The 15,323-nt window shown below is 44.7% G+C and overlaps 1 protein-coding gene across 4 annotated transcripts in view; it reads left to right on the top strand.

Annotated features, from left to right (window-relative positions):
- aadat (aminoadipate aminotransferase) overlaps positions 1–15,323 on the top strand; it is a 73,472-nt gene that overhangs the window by 40,747 nt on the left and 17,402 nt on the right. For 3 of the 4 annotated variants that reach the window (XM_067982478.1, XM_067982477.1, XM_067982480.1), the window contains 4 exons: positions 1,732–1,797; positions 3,571–3,656; positions 9,357–9,453; positions 14,953–15,014. In XM_067982478.1, coding sequence (XP_067838579.1) covers positions 1,732–1,797; positions 3,571–3,656; positions 9,357–9,453; positions 14,953–15,014 — 311 coding nt within the window. The remainder of the gene's footprint in view (positions 1–1,731; positions 1,798–3,570; positions 3,657–9,356; positions 9,454–14,952; positions 15,015–15,323) is intronic. The other variant, XM_067982481.1, reaches the window with a different exon arrangement.

The raw sequence follows: 15,323 nt of genomic DNA, 5'->3' as shown, positions 1-15,323 counted from the left end.
TGGGACGTCAGCACAATGAATCTCAGTTTGTCGTCATGACCTTCCTTCCTCCTATTGTCTGCTCTCTCGCTATAAATAACCTAGTTCCTGTTCTCTTACAGACACGTGATATATTTAATTATCTGCCTATCTCCGGCTCTTAAACTTCCCTGACCTTCAGTAACCTCTCTCTGTCTTCCTTTCCTGGCCTTTTCCTTCTTGATCTTTTGACTCTTCTGATCTTTTCCTCCTCCTACTTTCTATGCAACTTGCTTGACTTCTGTATCAAAAACATTATCTTTTATATGTTGGATTAACGAAACAAATTCAACAACTCTCATTTATGTACATCTTCATTGTAGAAGAACATTCAGAGGTGTAATCGGACGGCAAAATGGATGGCAAGACAAAGAAGGTGATATTAGCAGGGGTTGGTCACAGAGGTGGGTTTTAAGGAGGTCTTAAAGAAGGAGGTGGAGATGCGGAGGAGTTTTGGGAGGAAATTCCAGAGTGTGGGGTCTAGACGGCTGAAAGCTCGGCCGCCAATGGTGGTGTGAAGGGAGGGCTGTATGCGCAAAAGACCAGAGTCAGAAGCGGAGAGTTTGGAGTAGGGTTTGTAGAGCCAGAGGAGATTTCAGAGATAGGGAGGGGCGAGACCATGAAGGGATTTAAATACAAGGATGAGAATTTTAAATTTGAGACAATGGTGGAACGGGAGCCAATGTAGGTCACCAAGGACAGTAGTGATTGGTGAGCAGGGCTTGGTGTCGGATGGGATACGGGGCAGCAAAGTTTTGGGTGAGCTAAAGTTTATGGAGGATTGGAGGCAACCCAGTAGAGCATTGGCATAGTGGAGTCTGGAAGTGACCAAGGTACGGATGAGGGCTTTAGCGGCAGATGGGCTGAGGCAGGGACGGAGGTGGGCGATGTTAGGGAGGTGGAAGTGGACGGCCTTTGTGATGGAGAGGATAATGGGGTGAAGAGCGCAGTTGAGAGGTCGAATAGGACTCCAGGGTTGCAATGTCTGGTTCAGCCTGTGACAATGGGCAGGAAGGGGGTCTCGATGGTGAGGGTACGGGGTTTGTGGCGGGGAGCAAAGACATTTCAGCCGATCTATACATTTGTAGCAAGGATTCCCTTATTTGGTGATACCTTAGACCAGCACAAGTGAAGCACTTATGAACAAATCCTTCATTGCTGGAGAAACGGGTCAGATTTGCTCATTAGCTGCAAGACTATTTTCAGTGTCTGGCTATAAATACCATAGTAAGACAATCTAAATAAGAATCAGGTCATCAGGACTAATCATGAGGATTCCTTTCACTTTGGCCATGATCACAACAAGGGGGAACAGGACAAGGTAGAAGAGTAATTACTCCAGTTACTACCTCCATGTTCATCAAAGCATAATTCTTCACTCACTCTGATAACCCACAGTGTTTTTAGTTCCATTGACGGAACCAAGATTCTAACTGTGAAAGATCCGTTTTGCTCACGAGGCTATCTTGTCGTAACCATGTCATTAACCCTTTCTGTTTTCCCAGAGTTCTGAATGCTGAAAAATCCATTTTGAGGACACCTTTAGGCCATTTTAGCTGACTTTGCCTAGTATGAAAACTTACTTTTGCTGTCAGCATGTTCACATATGAAACTGACACTGTCGTAAAATAGAGGAATGATTACACCTAGAAATGAAGGCATTAGGAAAAATTTTCCACTGTATAAATGCGATGTGTACTTTTATTTTTGCAGATTGCCAGAAAATATGATTTACTGATAATTGAAGATGATCCCTATTACTTCCTGCAGTTTGAAAAGGTAAATGAAAGAAAGACTTGTATTTATATATAATGGATTTCACGACCTCAGGACATCCCAAAGTGCTTTACAGCCAATGACGTACTTTCGAAGTGTAGTCACTGTTGTAATGTAGGAAACGTGGCAGCCAATTTGCACACAGCAAGATCCCACAAATGAGAAAATGACCAGATAATCTGTTTTAGTGATGTTGGTTGAGGGATAAATATTGGCCAGGACACTGGGGAGAACTTCCCCTGCTCTTCTTCAAAATAGCGCCATGGGATCGTTTACATCCACCTGAGAGGGCAGACTCGGTTTGAAGTCTCATCCAAAAAGACGGTATCTCCGACCAGTGCAGCACTCCCTCAGTCCTGCTCTGGGGGGTGTCAGCCTGGATTATGTGCTGAAGTCTCTGGAGTGGGACTTGAACCTGCGACTTTCTGACTCAGAGGCGAGAGTGCTACCCACTGATCCATGGCTGAATGTAAATACTGGTCCTGAAATGGTGGATTTTGCTGTTGTTCGCAGACAAGCCAAAGGGTTGAATTTTCTGCTTTTTAAATTCTATGTCATTATCAGTGGAAATGTTGTGTCTTTGTGTTGGAACATAAATGTAGTGTAGTGGTTATATTACTGGACCAGCTTTCCACGAAGGCGAGACTAACCCAGACAATGTGAGTTCAAATCCCACCGTGGTAGATTGAGAATTTGAATTTAATTTTTTTTTAAATCTGGAAATAAAAAGCCGGTCTCAGTAAAAGCGGCTATGGAGCTGTCGGATTGTCTTAAAAACCCCAACAGGTTCACTGATGTCCTTTGGGGAAGGAAACCTGTCGTCCTTACCCGGTTCTGGGCCCAAATAGTGACTCCAGTCTCACAACGACGTAGTTGACTCTTAACTGCCCTCTGAAACCCACTCAGTTCAGGGCAACTAGGGCTGTGCAATAAATACCGGCCTTGCTGGCGACACCTACATCCCAAGAATGAATAATAAAAAAGCAAATACAAAAAAAAAAAGAGCAATTTTTTTTTTTCCTCCCTGCTCACCATCATCATCTATATTTAAAACAACTGATGATCTCACTGGAGTTATTTACCCCAACAGCTTGAATTAATAAGCATAGTCACTTACTCAACGCTTCACCAATTATCAGTTCAACTGCATGTCGATCCGCTCTCCCACGTACTGTCAGGCTCCACGCTTTAAACAGATAAATTCAAGGACGCTGTAGGAACGGAAAGAATAAAACCAAAAGGCTGTTAAAAGTTGATCCTGCAGTAACTCGTCACAGTTTGTTTTTAGGAGAGAAATGGAACGCGCTCATTTAAGGATTTAGACGTGAAAGGGTTGCCACGGTAACAAAAGCATAAGCGTGTTCATGTGAAATTCTTTCTATTTTATGAAAGGCACAAACCCATTTTAAAAGAAAGAAACAAAAGAGAAATACTGCGGATGCTGGATATCTGAAATTAAAACAGAAAATGCTGGAGAACACTCAGCGGGCCAGGCGGCATCTGTGGAGAGAGATAAACAGAGTTAACGTTTCAGGCCGATGACCTGATGGTCTGTTGAAAGGTCGCTGACCTGAAACGTTAACTCTGCTTTTCTTGCCATTTAAAAGAAAATGGTTAAGTAGCAGGCAGAGGACTAATGTCAGTGCTAATGTGCTGTTTATTGATATTAAACAGTGTGATTTACAACCCAAAGTGGTCACTTCCTTCAAAAGATATACCAATCGTTTATGTATATAAACAACTGACATGACCCTCTTGTGTGTTTCGTTTGATCAGCAGCCTTGGGCTCCATCATTCCTTTCTTTGGATGTTGACGGCCGAGTACTCAGGACAGACTCCTTCTCAAAGATCTTGTCTTCAGGGTAAGGACGTTGTCTTGCCTTTGCTGTTTCTGTAAGGTATTGTTATACTGCAGGTACCTGTCCTAGACTGCCAAGCTGTAATTTACAGTGCGGAGCTGACTGATGGGAGTTAGGCGGCCGGCTCCGGCATTGCAGTCTGCCTAGCGAAAATAAGCCCCAGACAACCACCTAGAAAGACAAAGGCTGCAGGCGCATGGGAACACCATCACCCCCAAGTTCCCCTCACACACCATCCCGACTTGGATATATATTGCCCGTTCCTTCATCGTCGCTGAGTCAAAATCCTGGAACTCCCTACCTGACAGCAATGTGGGAGAACCTTCACCACACGGACCGCAGCGGTTCAAGAAGAAGGCCCACCCACCACCTTCTCAAGGGCAACTAGGAATGGCCAATAAAGGCCAGCCTTGCCAGCGACGCCCGCATCCTGAGAATGAATTTAAAAACATATGTATTTTAATGTGGAGAGCACGAGCGGGAACATGGCCTCTCTCCTGACTTGAGATGATTCCTCACTTCATTGCATTCACAGTGTTCCCAGGCTGTCCAGTGGACAACCTGGGAACTTCTTAAACTTGGCTTTGCATGGGGCTGGAGCTGCACGACACACCTAAAACAGCACCGTGGAAACCTTTGTCACTCGCTGGCTTCTCTGCGATTGAGAGTCAGACCGGCAAACAGTTTTCAGAGCCAGGCTGCCACTTGACGCACATTCAGAACGGCCACCTCAACGTAAAAGCAGTAGTGTAACGGCACTGTAAGTTATTCCCGTGTCTCCTTTTGGATTCTGAGGGAAATGTCCGTTTTTGTCTGATTATGCTACTGTGAAACAACTTGGGGCATTTTTCTAACTTAGAGGTACTATAAAATTGTACGTTATTGGTGAAACAGATTGTTACTTTAACAAAGAACATTCAAAGAAGAAAGAAAGAACTTGCATTTATATAGCGCCTTTAACGACCTCAGGACGTCCGGAAGCGATTTGCAGCCAATTAATTACATTTTGAAGTGTAGTCGCTGTCATAATGTGGGACATCCGGCAGCCAATTTGCACACAGCAAGGTCCCACAAATATCAACGTGATAATGACCAGATAATCTGTTTTAGTGATGTTGGTGAAGGGATAAATATTGGCCAGGACACCAGTGTCAGTAACTAGTGTTCATGATCTCGCAAGTAAAAAAAAAAAATCCTCAGATCAATGTTAAGTAAGAATGGATACGATGAGGAGAACTCTGTAGGTTTAAGTAAATGTTACACGCTACCATGGCAACCATGGTTCCATGGGAAGGAGAGAATGCCCCAAGAGTTGGAATAAATAGAGTGGGAATTTTCAACTTGGACATTTCACAGAGAGAAGTAAAGATAATGCAAAATTATGAGCGGTTTTGGTGGAGTAAATAGGGAGATTTTTTTTTCCATTGGTAGGAACGTCAGTAACCAGATGACACAGATTTAAGGTAATTGGCAAAAGAGCCAGCGGGGAGATGAGGCTAATTTTTTTTTTACGCAGTGAGTCGTTATGATCTGCAATGCATTACCTGAGAGGTTGGTGGAAGCAGATTCAACAGTAACTTTCAAAAAAGAATTGGATAAATACTTGAAAAGGAAAAGCTTGCAGAGTCATAGGGGAAAGGGCAGGCGAATGGGACTAATTGGACAGCTTCTTCAAAGAGCCGGCACAGGTACGATGGGCCGAATGGCCGCCTTCTGTGCTGCATGTTTCTATGAGTGTCCCGCCTGCAAACACTGAATGTATAAAGATTCTGCTTCATAATAACAGTCAGTAGTTTCCCTGAACTTTTCGAGGTCTGTGTTAGGTTCCCCTTTTAAGTTTGCAAGTCAATACGATACCAGAAGAGGTTGTACTTGCATTACGTTAGTGTAACAAGGAGAAAGTATATTTAGCTGCGACAGAGAAAGGAGACGGAACCAAACCTATAGATTTCCTTATTGAGAAGGGCATCGTGTTGGGTGCGCAGTAATGCAAAATGTTGGAGCTCTTTTACATGGAGTCATAAAGCCGAGCATTGCAGGCTAGAGGGCTAAACAACAAGAACTTGCATTTACATAGCGCCATTAATGTAGTAAAACGTCCCAAGGCACCTCACAGGAGTGTTATCGAACAAAACTTGACACTGAGCCACATAAGGAGATATTAGGACAGGTGACCAAAAGCTTGGTCAAAGACGTAGGTTTTAAGGAGCGTCTTACAGGAGGAGAGAGAGGCGGAGAGGTTTAGGGAGGGAATTCCAGCACTTAGGGCCGAGGCAGCTGAAGGCACAGCCGCCAATGGTGGAACGATGAAAATCGGGGATGCGCAAGAGGCCAGAATTGGAGGAGCGCAGAGATCTCGGAGGGTTGTAGGGGGTTACAGAGATAGGGAGGGGCGAGGCCATGGAGGGATTCGATAAGAAGGTGAGAATTTTAAAATCGAGGTGTTGCCAGACTGGGAGCCAATGTAGGTCAGCATATCAAAAGTTTCCTTTACATTTCCTAGTCTTAGCCATTTCAAAAAACAATGCTTTCTATTGTAACAGCTGTTAGAGTACAATGTAAAATCTCTTTAAATAATCACCTAAAGACCAGTTGGTGAAGTTGGGACAAAGGGACTTTGTCAGAGCAGTTTTGGAGAGGACCTCAACATAGACTTTGATGTGCACCATACTTGATGAAGCACTACTTGTGGGCTCTTTCTGTGCTAGTGTTGGGTGGGTGGGTGGGGGGGGCGGGTGTTGTTCACAACTGGAGGACGTGGAATGCTGGAGTTGGAGCTGTGAGGAGAGGGTGAAGAGCCTGCAGTTGTTGCCTCTCAAGAGAAGAGAGCAACTGAATTAAATTGGGAACAGAGGAACAGGATTCTGCCATTCAGCCCCTAGAGCCTATTCCGCCAATCAATGAGATCATGGCTGGAGTATTTTCACCTTTGATTTTTCTTTGTCCCTTTCCGTAACTACTTTAAACCTTATTATATTATGATCACTATTACCCAGATGTTCTCCCACTGAAACATACTCCACTTGCCCCACTTCATTCCCCAGAAATAGACCCAGCACAGCTTTCTTCCTCACTGGGCTAGAAACGTACTGATTAAGATAGTTCTCCTGTACATATGTTAGGAATTTTTCACTCTCCTGGTTCTTTACTCTTTTTTCCTCAGTCCATATTAGAGTAAGGAATCTTACAACACCAGGTTATAGTCCAACAGTTTTATTTGAAAATCACAAGCTTTCGGAGAATATCTCCTTCAGGTTTGACGAAGGAGATAATCTCCGAAAGCTTGTGATTTTCAAATAAAACTGTTGGACTATAACCTGGTGTTGTAAGATTCCTTACGTTTGTCCACCCCAGTCCATCACCGGCATCTCCACATCATATTAGAGTAATTGAAGTCCCCTACTATTACTGCTCTATTACTTTTACATTTCTCTGAGATTTGCCTTCAGATTTGCTCCTCTATCTCTTTCTCACTGTTTGGGGGTCCATAGTGAACACCCAGTAATGTAACAGCTCCTTTTCTGATCCTTAACTCTTAACAAATAGATTCAGTCTTTGAACCCTCTAGTATATCGTCCCTCTGTAGAACTGTAATATTATCCTTGATCAATACTGCTGCCCCTCCTCCTTTCTTGCTTCCTTCCCTATCCCTCCTGAGTGCATTGTCGCCAGGAGTGGTGAGTTCCCATTGCTGCCCATGTTTAAGCCAGGTCTCCGCTATAGCCACTATACCAACTTGTGCCTGCGGCTCATCAACCTTATTTGTAACACTCCTCACATTAACACACGTACATTCCAACACCATGATGGTCTGCTTTGCTTTTTTCCTCCATCTAATTCCTGCTCTTTCTACCCTCTTCTTTATTCTGTTGCTGTTTGTCCCTCCTAGTTTTCTACGCACCTTGTATCTCCTCCCCCAAATTAGATTAAACCCTCCCCACAGCACTAGTTAACCTCCCCGTGAGGTCATTGGTCCCAGCCCTGTTCAGATGCAACCCGCCCGGCTTGTACAGGTCCCCCCCCTGCCCCAGAACTGGTCCCAATTCCCCAGGAATCTGAAGCCCTCCCTCCTACACCACTTCTCCAGCCACGCATTCACCTGCACTATCTTCCTGTTTCTGTGCTCACTAGCACGTGGCACTGGGAGTAATACAGAGATTACCACCTTTGAGGTCCTGTTCTTTAATCTTTTTCCTAGCTCCTGAAACTCTGCCGGAAGGACCTCAGCCCTTTTCCTACCTATGTCATTAGTTCCAACATGGACCTATTCCCCTTTCCTTCACAGAATATCCTACACCTGTTCAATGATATCCTTTACCCTGGTACCAGGGAGGCAACACACCATTCGGGAATGCTTAATGCTAAAGGGATCAAGGGATATGGGGAAAAAGCGGGAACAGGGTACTGAGTTAGACGATCAGCCGTGATCATTTTGAATGGCGGAGCAGGCCCGAAGGGCCGAATGGCCTACTCTTGCTCCTGTTTTCTATGGGACTCACGTATGCGGTTGTAGAAACGCCCATCTATCCCCCTGACTATCGAATCCCCTATAACAACTGCATTTCTACACTTTCTTGTGCCCCCCTGTATAGCCGAGTCCCCCACAGTGCTTCTGACTGCACTCCCCCGAGGTCTCAACACCCTCACTGATATTCAACACTGATTCCCAGGGGATTCCTGCACTGCCTGCCTGTTCCTCCTAGCCTGCCAGGTGCTCACCCACTCCCTCTCCGCTTGAATTCGCTGTAGCTGCGGGGTGACCACCTCGTGAAACGTGCTATCCATGAAACTCTCAGCTTCCCGTATGCACTGTAGTGATGCCAGCCGCCCCTCAAAGCTCTCAAACTCGAGCAGTTGGCGGCACTTCCTGCATATGTGGTTTTCCAGGGCACACGGAGTGATCTGGAGTTCCCACGCATGCGACAGGCCCCAGCTGTCCTGCCATGTTAGCTAACAGTTATTTAAAACTGTTTGTTTAGCTTTAAGGCTATTCAACTGTTTAGCTAACACTAGAAACACTAACCACTAAAAACAAGTACGGCTAGGCCTCGGCTAGAGTATTGTGTACAATTCTGGGCGCTACACTTTAGGAAGGATGTCAAGGCCTTGAAGAGGGTGCAGAGGAGCTTTACCAGGGTGAAGGGACTTCATTTATGTGGTGATATTGGAGAAGCTGGGGTTGTTCTCCTTAGAGCAGAGAAGGTTAAAAGGAGACATAATAGAGGTATTCAAAACAATGAGGGGTTTTGATAGAGCAAACAGGGAGAAATTGTTTCCTCTGCCAAGCAGGTCAGTAACCAGAGGTCATAGATTTAAAATTAATGGCAAATGAACAAGAGGAGAAATGAGGAGAAATGTTTTCACACAGAGGGTTCTTAAGATATGGAACGCACTACCTGAAAGGATGGTGGAAGCAGAGTCCACAGGAACTTTCAAAAGGTGATTGGATATGAACTTGAAGAAGATTAATTTGCAGGATCATGTGGAAAAAGCTGGGGTGTGGGACTAATTTCGACAGCTCTTTCAAAGAGCCAGCATAGGCACGACGGGCCCGAATGGCCTCCTCCTGAGCTGTAGGATTCTATGAAATGGAGCCTTGTTCGTTGCGCTGCTTCACCTGAAGAACGCAACCTTTCCTTCCTAAACATACAAAAAAGGGCAGCAGATATTTGAAGCATCTGATCTTGTTCTGTGTTTTAATAGGCTGAGGATAGGATTCCTAACTGGTCCCAAGCCACTCATTGACCGAATCATTCTACATATCCAATGTTCCACGATGCACACCAGCACCTTCACACAGGTGAGTAAGTTTGCTTCTGATTAATATCAAACATAAACCAAAGGGATGAATTATTAACTTTTACCACGGGACAGAAAACTGACGGTAATGGATCGAACGCCCGTTTTTCTTTGCATTTCTGACATTTAATTCTCGAATAACGTGGGTTGAAATCGGACTGTGCAGTATGAGCCTTGCACACGTCAACACGTTTGTGTGAAATCTCTTATTTATTTTAACCAAGACGTTGACCTGTTTTATTTTAAATGGATTGATAATTTGTTAAAATGGTGGACGGAGGGATCTCATACAGAAATGTTAACGAGCCCATTGCGGGCCACATCCAAATAAGGACAAGGAAAGTGCAGCTGGTCCATCGAACCTTTTCCCATCCCGGCCTGGTGTGACTTTCACTCACATTACCACGCCCCTCCCCCCCCCCCCCCCCCGCACTCCCGCCCACAATCACGGAATCTCCTGGGTGAGACCAAAAAAAACAGAGAAAGAAAGAAAGAAGAAAGAAAGGACTTGCATTTATATAGCGCCTTTCATAACCGCAGGATGTCCCAAAGCTAATTAAGTACTTTTGGAAGTGTAGTCACTGTTGTAATGTAGGAAACCTTAATAAAAACTCCAGGAGATTCCTCTCCGACCCATGATGGCGACCAAGTAGGCTCCAGGAGATCATGGTGACTAGTGACATCAGCCCCCAGTCACTATGAAGTATCTTAAAATTAGAGCTAGGCCGTTCAGGGATGATGTCAGGAAGCACTTCTTCACACAAAGGGGAGTGGAAATCTGGAACTCTCTTTTTCCCCCCCCCCCCCCAAAAAGCTGTTGTGGCTGGGGGTCAATTGAAAATTTCAAAACTGAGATTGATAGATTTTTGTTAGGCAAGGGTGTTAAGGGGTACGGAACCAAGAAGGGTAGATGGAGTTAAGATGCGGATCAGCCATGATCTAATTTAAGGTAAGGAATCTTACAACACCAGGTTATAGTCCAACAATTTTATTTGAAAATCACAAGCTTTCGGAGTTTACCTCCTTCGTCAGGTGAGCGAGTGAAGCATAGCATATATTAGGCTGGGAGGTGATCACAGCAATCAAAGGTGTCGTTGGTGTTCAGACAGGTTAGCCACGGAAAACATTACATCCAAGTATACTGAATACACAATGGGTCAGATTGCACAGACAGATAGAGAAAGAGACCCAAAAGGCAGAGAGAGAGAGAGAGAATGTCCAGTTGTATTAAAAACAGATAACTTTTTTTTCCTCTGGTGGGGTTATTTGTAGCGTGACATGAATCCAAGATCCCGGTTGAGGCCGTCCTCATGGGTGCGGAACTTGGCTATCAATTTCTGCTCAACGATTTTGCGTTGTCGTGTGTCTCGAAGGCCGCCTTGGAGAACGCTTACCCGAAGATCGGTGGCTGAATGTCCTTGACTGCTGAAGTGTTCCCCGACTGGGAGGGAACCCTCCTGTCTGGCGATTGTTGCGCGGTGTCCGTTCATCCGTTGTCACGGTGTCTGCATGGTCTCGCCAATGTACCATGCTCTGGGGCATCCTTTCCTGCAACGTATGAGGTAGACAACATTGGCCGAGTCACAGGAGTGTGAACCATGTACCTGGTGGGTGGTGTCCTCTCGTGTGATGTTGGTATCTGTGTCGATGATCTGGCATGTCTTGCAGAGGTTGCCGTGGCAGGGTTGTGTGGTGTCGTTTTACTCGAGCCTGTTGATCAGAAGTTGAACTTCAGTAAATTCTAGTAATATTTATATGTGTATGTACTTATTGCACAGTAGCTGCGCTAAGTGGATGCATAAATATTACTGGATTTTTATTGAACCTTGATGGACAGGCTTGAATAAATAAACTTGATTTATTTTGCAATGTGGGCAATGCAAGGGAACAAATAATCAATTGCCTTAAAAGAGTAATTGGCGTCTCTGACTGAATCATAAACAAATTGCCTAACTAAATAATCGATTGACTTAAATGAACAATTAGTTTGATTGACTGGGTAGGTGAATAATCACTCGCCATGAATAAATAATCTCTTTTGACAGACAACTTAACCATCTCCTCAAACAATCCATCTCTTCTTTGTATTAAGTAAATAATTGTTCGAAGCGTTGAATTATTTCCTGTCATATCATTTCAGTGCAAATATTTTGTGCTAATCCCCGCCTAGCTGGAATAAATACATTTCCAAAAGTTAGAATTAAATAAATTATGAACCCAAGTTTAGAAAATGGACCTTTCTTCCATTCTCCCCTTACACAGTCACTGTAAAAGTAATTGATTGTATGTGAAACACTATGAGAGATGGAGGTAAGGAGCCTAATAAATGAAAGCCTGACTCTCCATATTTCTCTCTATACATCTCTCTCAACTCGCTTGCTTTCAATCTCTCTCACTCACCTACTCTATCCCAACTCTCTCTCAATCCGGTTGTACTCAGCACCTGGAAGGAACTCCATGTGATGCATGGGGAAAGAATTTTTCTGGTCACCATCTGTAGCAACAAGACAAATCTGTCTGGGAAGGTTTCCTCTGCCATTTCTAAAAGACGGTGTCGGCCATTTTGTTAAAAATACCAAAGGGAGGGAATGTTCCTCGGTGCGTTTGCGATGTCACTGCCTATCGGCAATCGGAGGGATTTCCAGCTGTTGAATCCGTCCACCTGTCAATCCAGTTTCTCGTTACACTGTTCGCCAAGACCGCCTACTTCCACCTCCGTAACATGGCCCGTCTCTGGCCCTGCCTCAGCTCATCTGCTGCTGGAACCCTCATCCCCATGCCTTTGTTACATCCTGACTCAAATATGCCAATGCTCTCTTGGCCGGCATCCAACCTTGCACACTCCGCAAGCTTAAGCTCATCCAAAGCTCTGCTGCCCGCACCCTAACTCGCACCAAGTCCCGTTCACCCCTCACCCCTGTGCTCGCTAACCCGGTCATGCCTCGATTTTAAAATTCGCATCCTTGTGTTCAAATCCCTCTATGGCCTCGCTCCTCCCGATCTGTGTAATCTCTTCCAGCCCTACAACGCTCCGAAATCTCTGCGCTCCTCCAATTCTGGCCTCTTGTGCATCCCCAGTTTTCATCGCTCCACCGTTGGCAGCTGTGCCTTCAGCTACCTGGGCCCTAAGCTCTGGAATTTCTTCCCTAAACCTCTCTGCCTCTCTACCTTACTCTCCTCCTTTAAGACACTCCTTAAAACCTTCCTTTTTGACCAAGCTTTGGGTCACCTGTCCTAATATGTGGCTTGGCATCAAATTTTATTTGATAATTGCTCCTGTGAAGCGCCTTGGCATGTTTTACTAAGTTAAAGGCGCTATATAAATGCAAGTTGTTGTTGTCGTCGTCCTGCCAGGACCTGATCCCTAGGGTAGTGCCACAACTGTTCTCATTCTGACCAAGCTTGGGGATTGTCAGCCGATTGTCCCTGCGCCAAAACCAATTGTAGGCCTTTTTGATTTTGTAACCGAACAATCCACTTCAGTTCCCCGCAGCGAATGGCTTAGAAACCCCACCGTTCTCCAACACTGGTTGCTGGACCTCTTTACGATTTGGTCCACATACCTTTCCAGGTAGTTTCATTAGTTTTTGTTGCACAGTCTGATCTTTATTTCCACAGTTTATATTTCGTTGCCGTTTATAATTACACAGAATTTACAGCACAGAAACAGGCCATTCTGCCCAACTGGTCTGTGTCGGTGTTAAGAACATAAGAAATAGGAGCAGGAGTAGGCCATATGACCCCTCTAGCCTGCTTCGCCATTCAATAAGATCATGGCTGATCTTCTACCTCAACTCCACTTTCCCGCCCTATCCCCATATCCCTTGATTCCCCTAGAGTCCAAAAATCTGTCGATCTCAGTCTTGAATATACTCAACAACTGAGCATCCACAACCCCCTCAAGATAGAGAATTCCAAAGATTCACAACCCTCTGAGTGAAGACATTTTTTTGCATCTCGGTCCTAAATGGCCAACCACTTATCTTAAGATTATGACCCCTAGTTCTAGACTCTCCAGCCAGGGGAAAACAGCTTCTCAGCATCTACCCGATCAAGCTCTATCAGAATCTCATACGTTTCAATGAGATCACCTCTCATTCTTCAAAACTCCAGAGAGTATAGGCCCATTCTACTCAATCTCTCCACACAAGTCGACTTCATCTAACCCTATCTGCATTCTCTTCTAAGCAGACTCAGGGAAATCATAGGATTTTGCTTTCATGGCGACATCTCTTTCCTCAGCAACTGTCTCCAGCTCCGACTTATTCCACGTGGTTTCCAACTTAAACTCCACCCTTCATGTTTCAGATCCATCCGTGATTACAGATATCGCCCTGATATTCACAGACCTTGTTCTTTCCTCCCCTCCCCTCCCCTCCCCCCTCCCCCACTTTCCCTAGCTCTGTACTTGCTTAAAAACTTGAACACTTTAACATCTGATGAAGGGTCTTTGACCTGAAACGTTAACTCTGTTTCTCTCTCCACAGGCGCTGCCTCACTTGCTGAGTTTCTCCAGCATTTTCTGTTTTTATTTCAGATTTCCAGCATCCGCAGTATTTTGCTTTCGATATCGGATTCTCCAGCTCTTCGATGACATTTTAATTCGGTCTTTTTATCTGCATGGTTCCTTTTCTGCTGACATCCGTATCCAACTGTAGATTTGTTTTTTCGTATCTACAACTTAATATAAGAATAACTTAGCTGAAGAGTAATTTTAATTGAAGGACACGTTGGGTATAATAAGGGAATTAGATTGCAGCTCTAGGTAGAATTTGTAAAACAATTAAGAAAGTGAGCAGATGTTTTATTAATCGACTTTACATCATCACAGCTCTGAGACCTAACCTCTTCTGCAGCAAATTAATGGGGAAAACTTTCCAGAGTCTGTGCGTGAAGGTCAAACTCTTAATCGGCTTTCAAAAAAGAACCAGGTGCCAAGGCTGAAAAAATCAATCAGATCAGTGGATCGGTCGGGTAAACGACACTCTCCCTTTCTATCAAACGTACGATGTATCTCTTCCATTCTATCCTGTTCCTTGGCTGTGCTACCGTCCTAAATAAAAATCGAAGAAGCGTTTTCTTGGTCCTGTTGTTGGCCTTGCTCCCGTTCCGTCAGGGTGCGACTGGCCTTTATCGGTCTGTCACCACTCATTCAGACAAATCGTCAATCGGTCTGTTTATAGCGGGAAACATATGGGAGCAATTTTAACCTAACCCGCCTGTCGGGAAACTGACGCAATCGGGTGCAGTTCTGATTTTACCTCCCACCCGATTTTACTCTCCGTTGAAGTCAATATTTGGGCGGGATGTAAAAGGGGCATCCCACCCGATCCCATAGGATTCCCACCCAGGGAATTAGGTTAAAATTACCTCCTCCCCCACCCCCCGCATCATGTCTCCTGATGTTGCACAGAGAAATCCAACTTTGTGTTCACCCCTTGCTGTTGTTGATTACTTAAGCGTGACAAAGTGTGTACAGTTAATGTATGTTCCATTATAGCTCATGGTTATGCAGCTGCTTCAGCATTGGGGAAAGAATGGCTTCCTGAAGCACGTCGACAGGTAAAGACTCCGACATAACATCTGCCCTTCTTTGTCTCTGTAAGTAATAGGATAGTGAGGTAGCCGGAGGGTTATATTTAATTCTCCTTTTTTTTTTCTCAGCAGTTCTAGGTTCATTGTCATTAATTTATTGGAGAGTCCAAAACTAGGGCTGATAAATATAAGATAGTCATTACTAAATCCAATAGGTAATATAGGAGAAACTTCCTTACTCGGAGAGTGGTGAGAATGTGGAACTCGCTACCACATGGAGTAGTTGAGGCGAATAACATAGATGCATTTAAGGGGAAGCTGGATAAGTACATGAGG

This window comes from Heptranchias perlo, chromosome 4 (assembly GCF_035084215.1).
Source record: "Heptranchias perlo isolate sHepPer1 chromosome 4, sHepPer1.hap1, whole genome shotgun sequence".
Lineage (NCBI taxonomy): Eukaryota > Metazoa > Chordata > Chondrichthyes > Hexanchiformes > Hexanchidae > Heptranchias > Heptranchias perlo.
The sequence above is the reverse complement of the archived record's forward strand: the minus strand, read 5'-3'. Positions and strand labels throughout refer to the sequence as shown.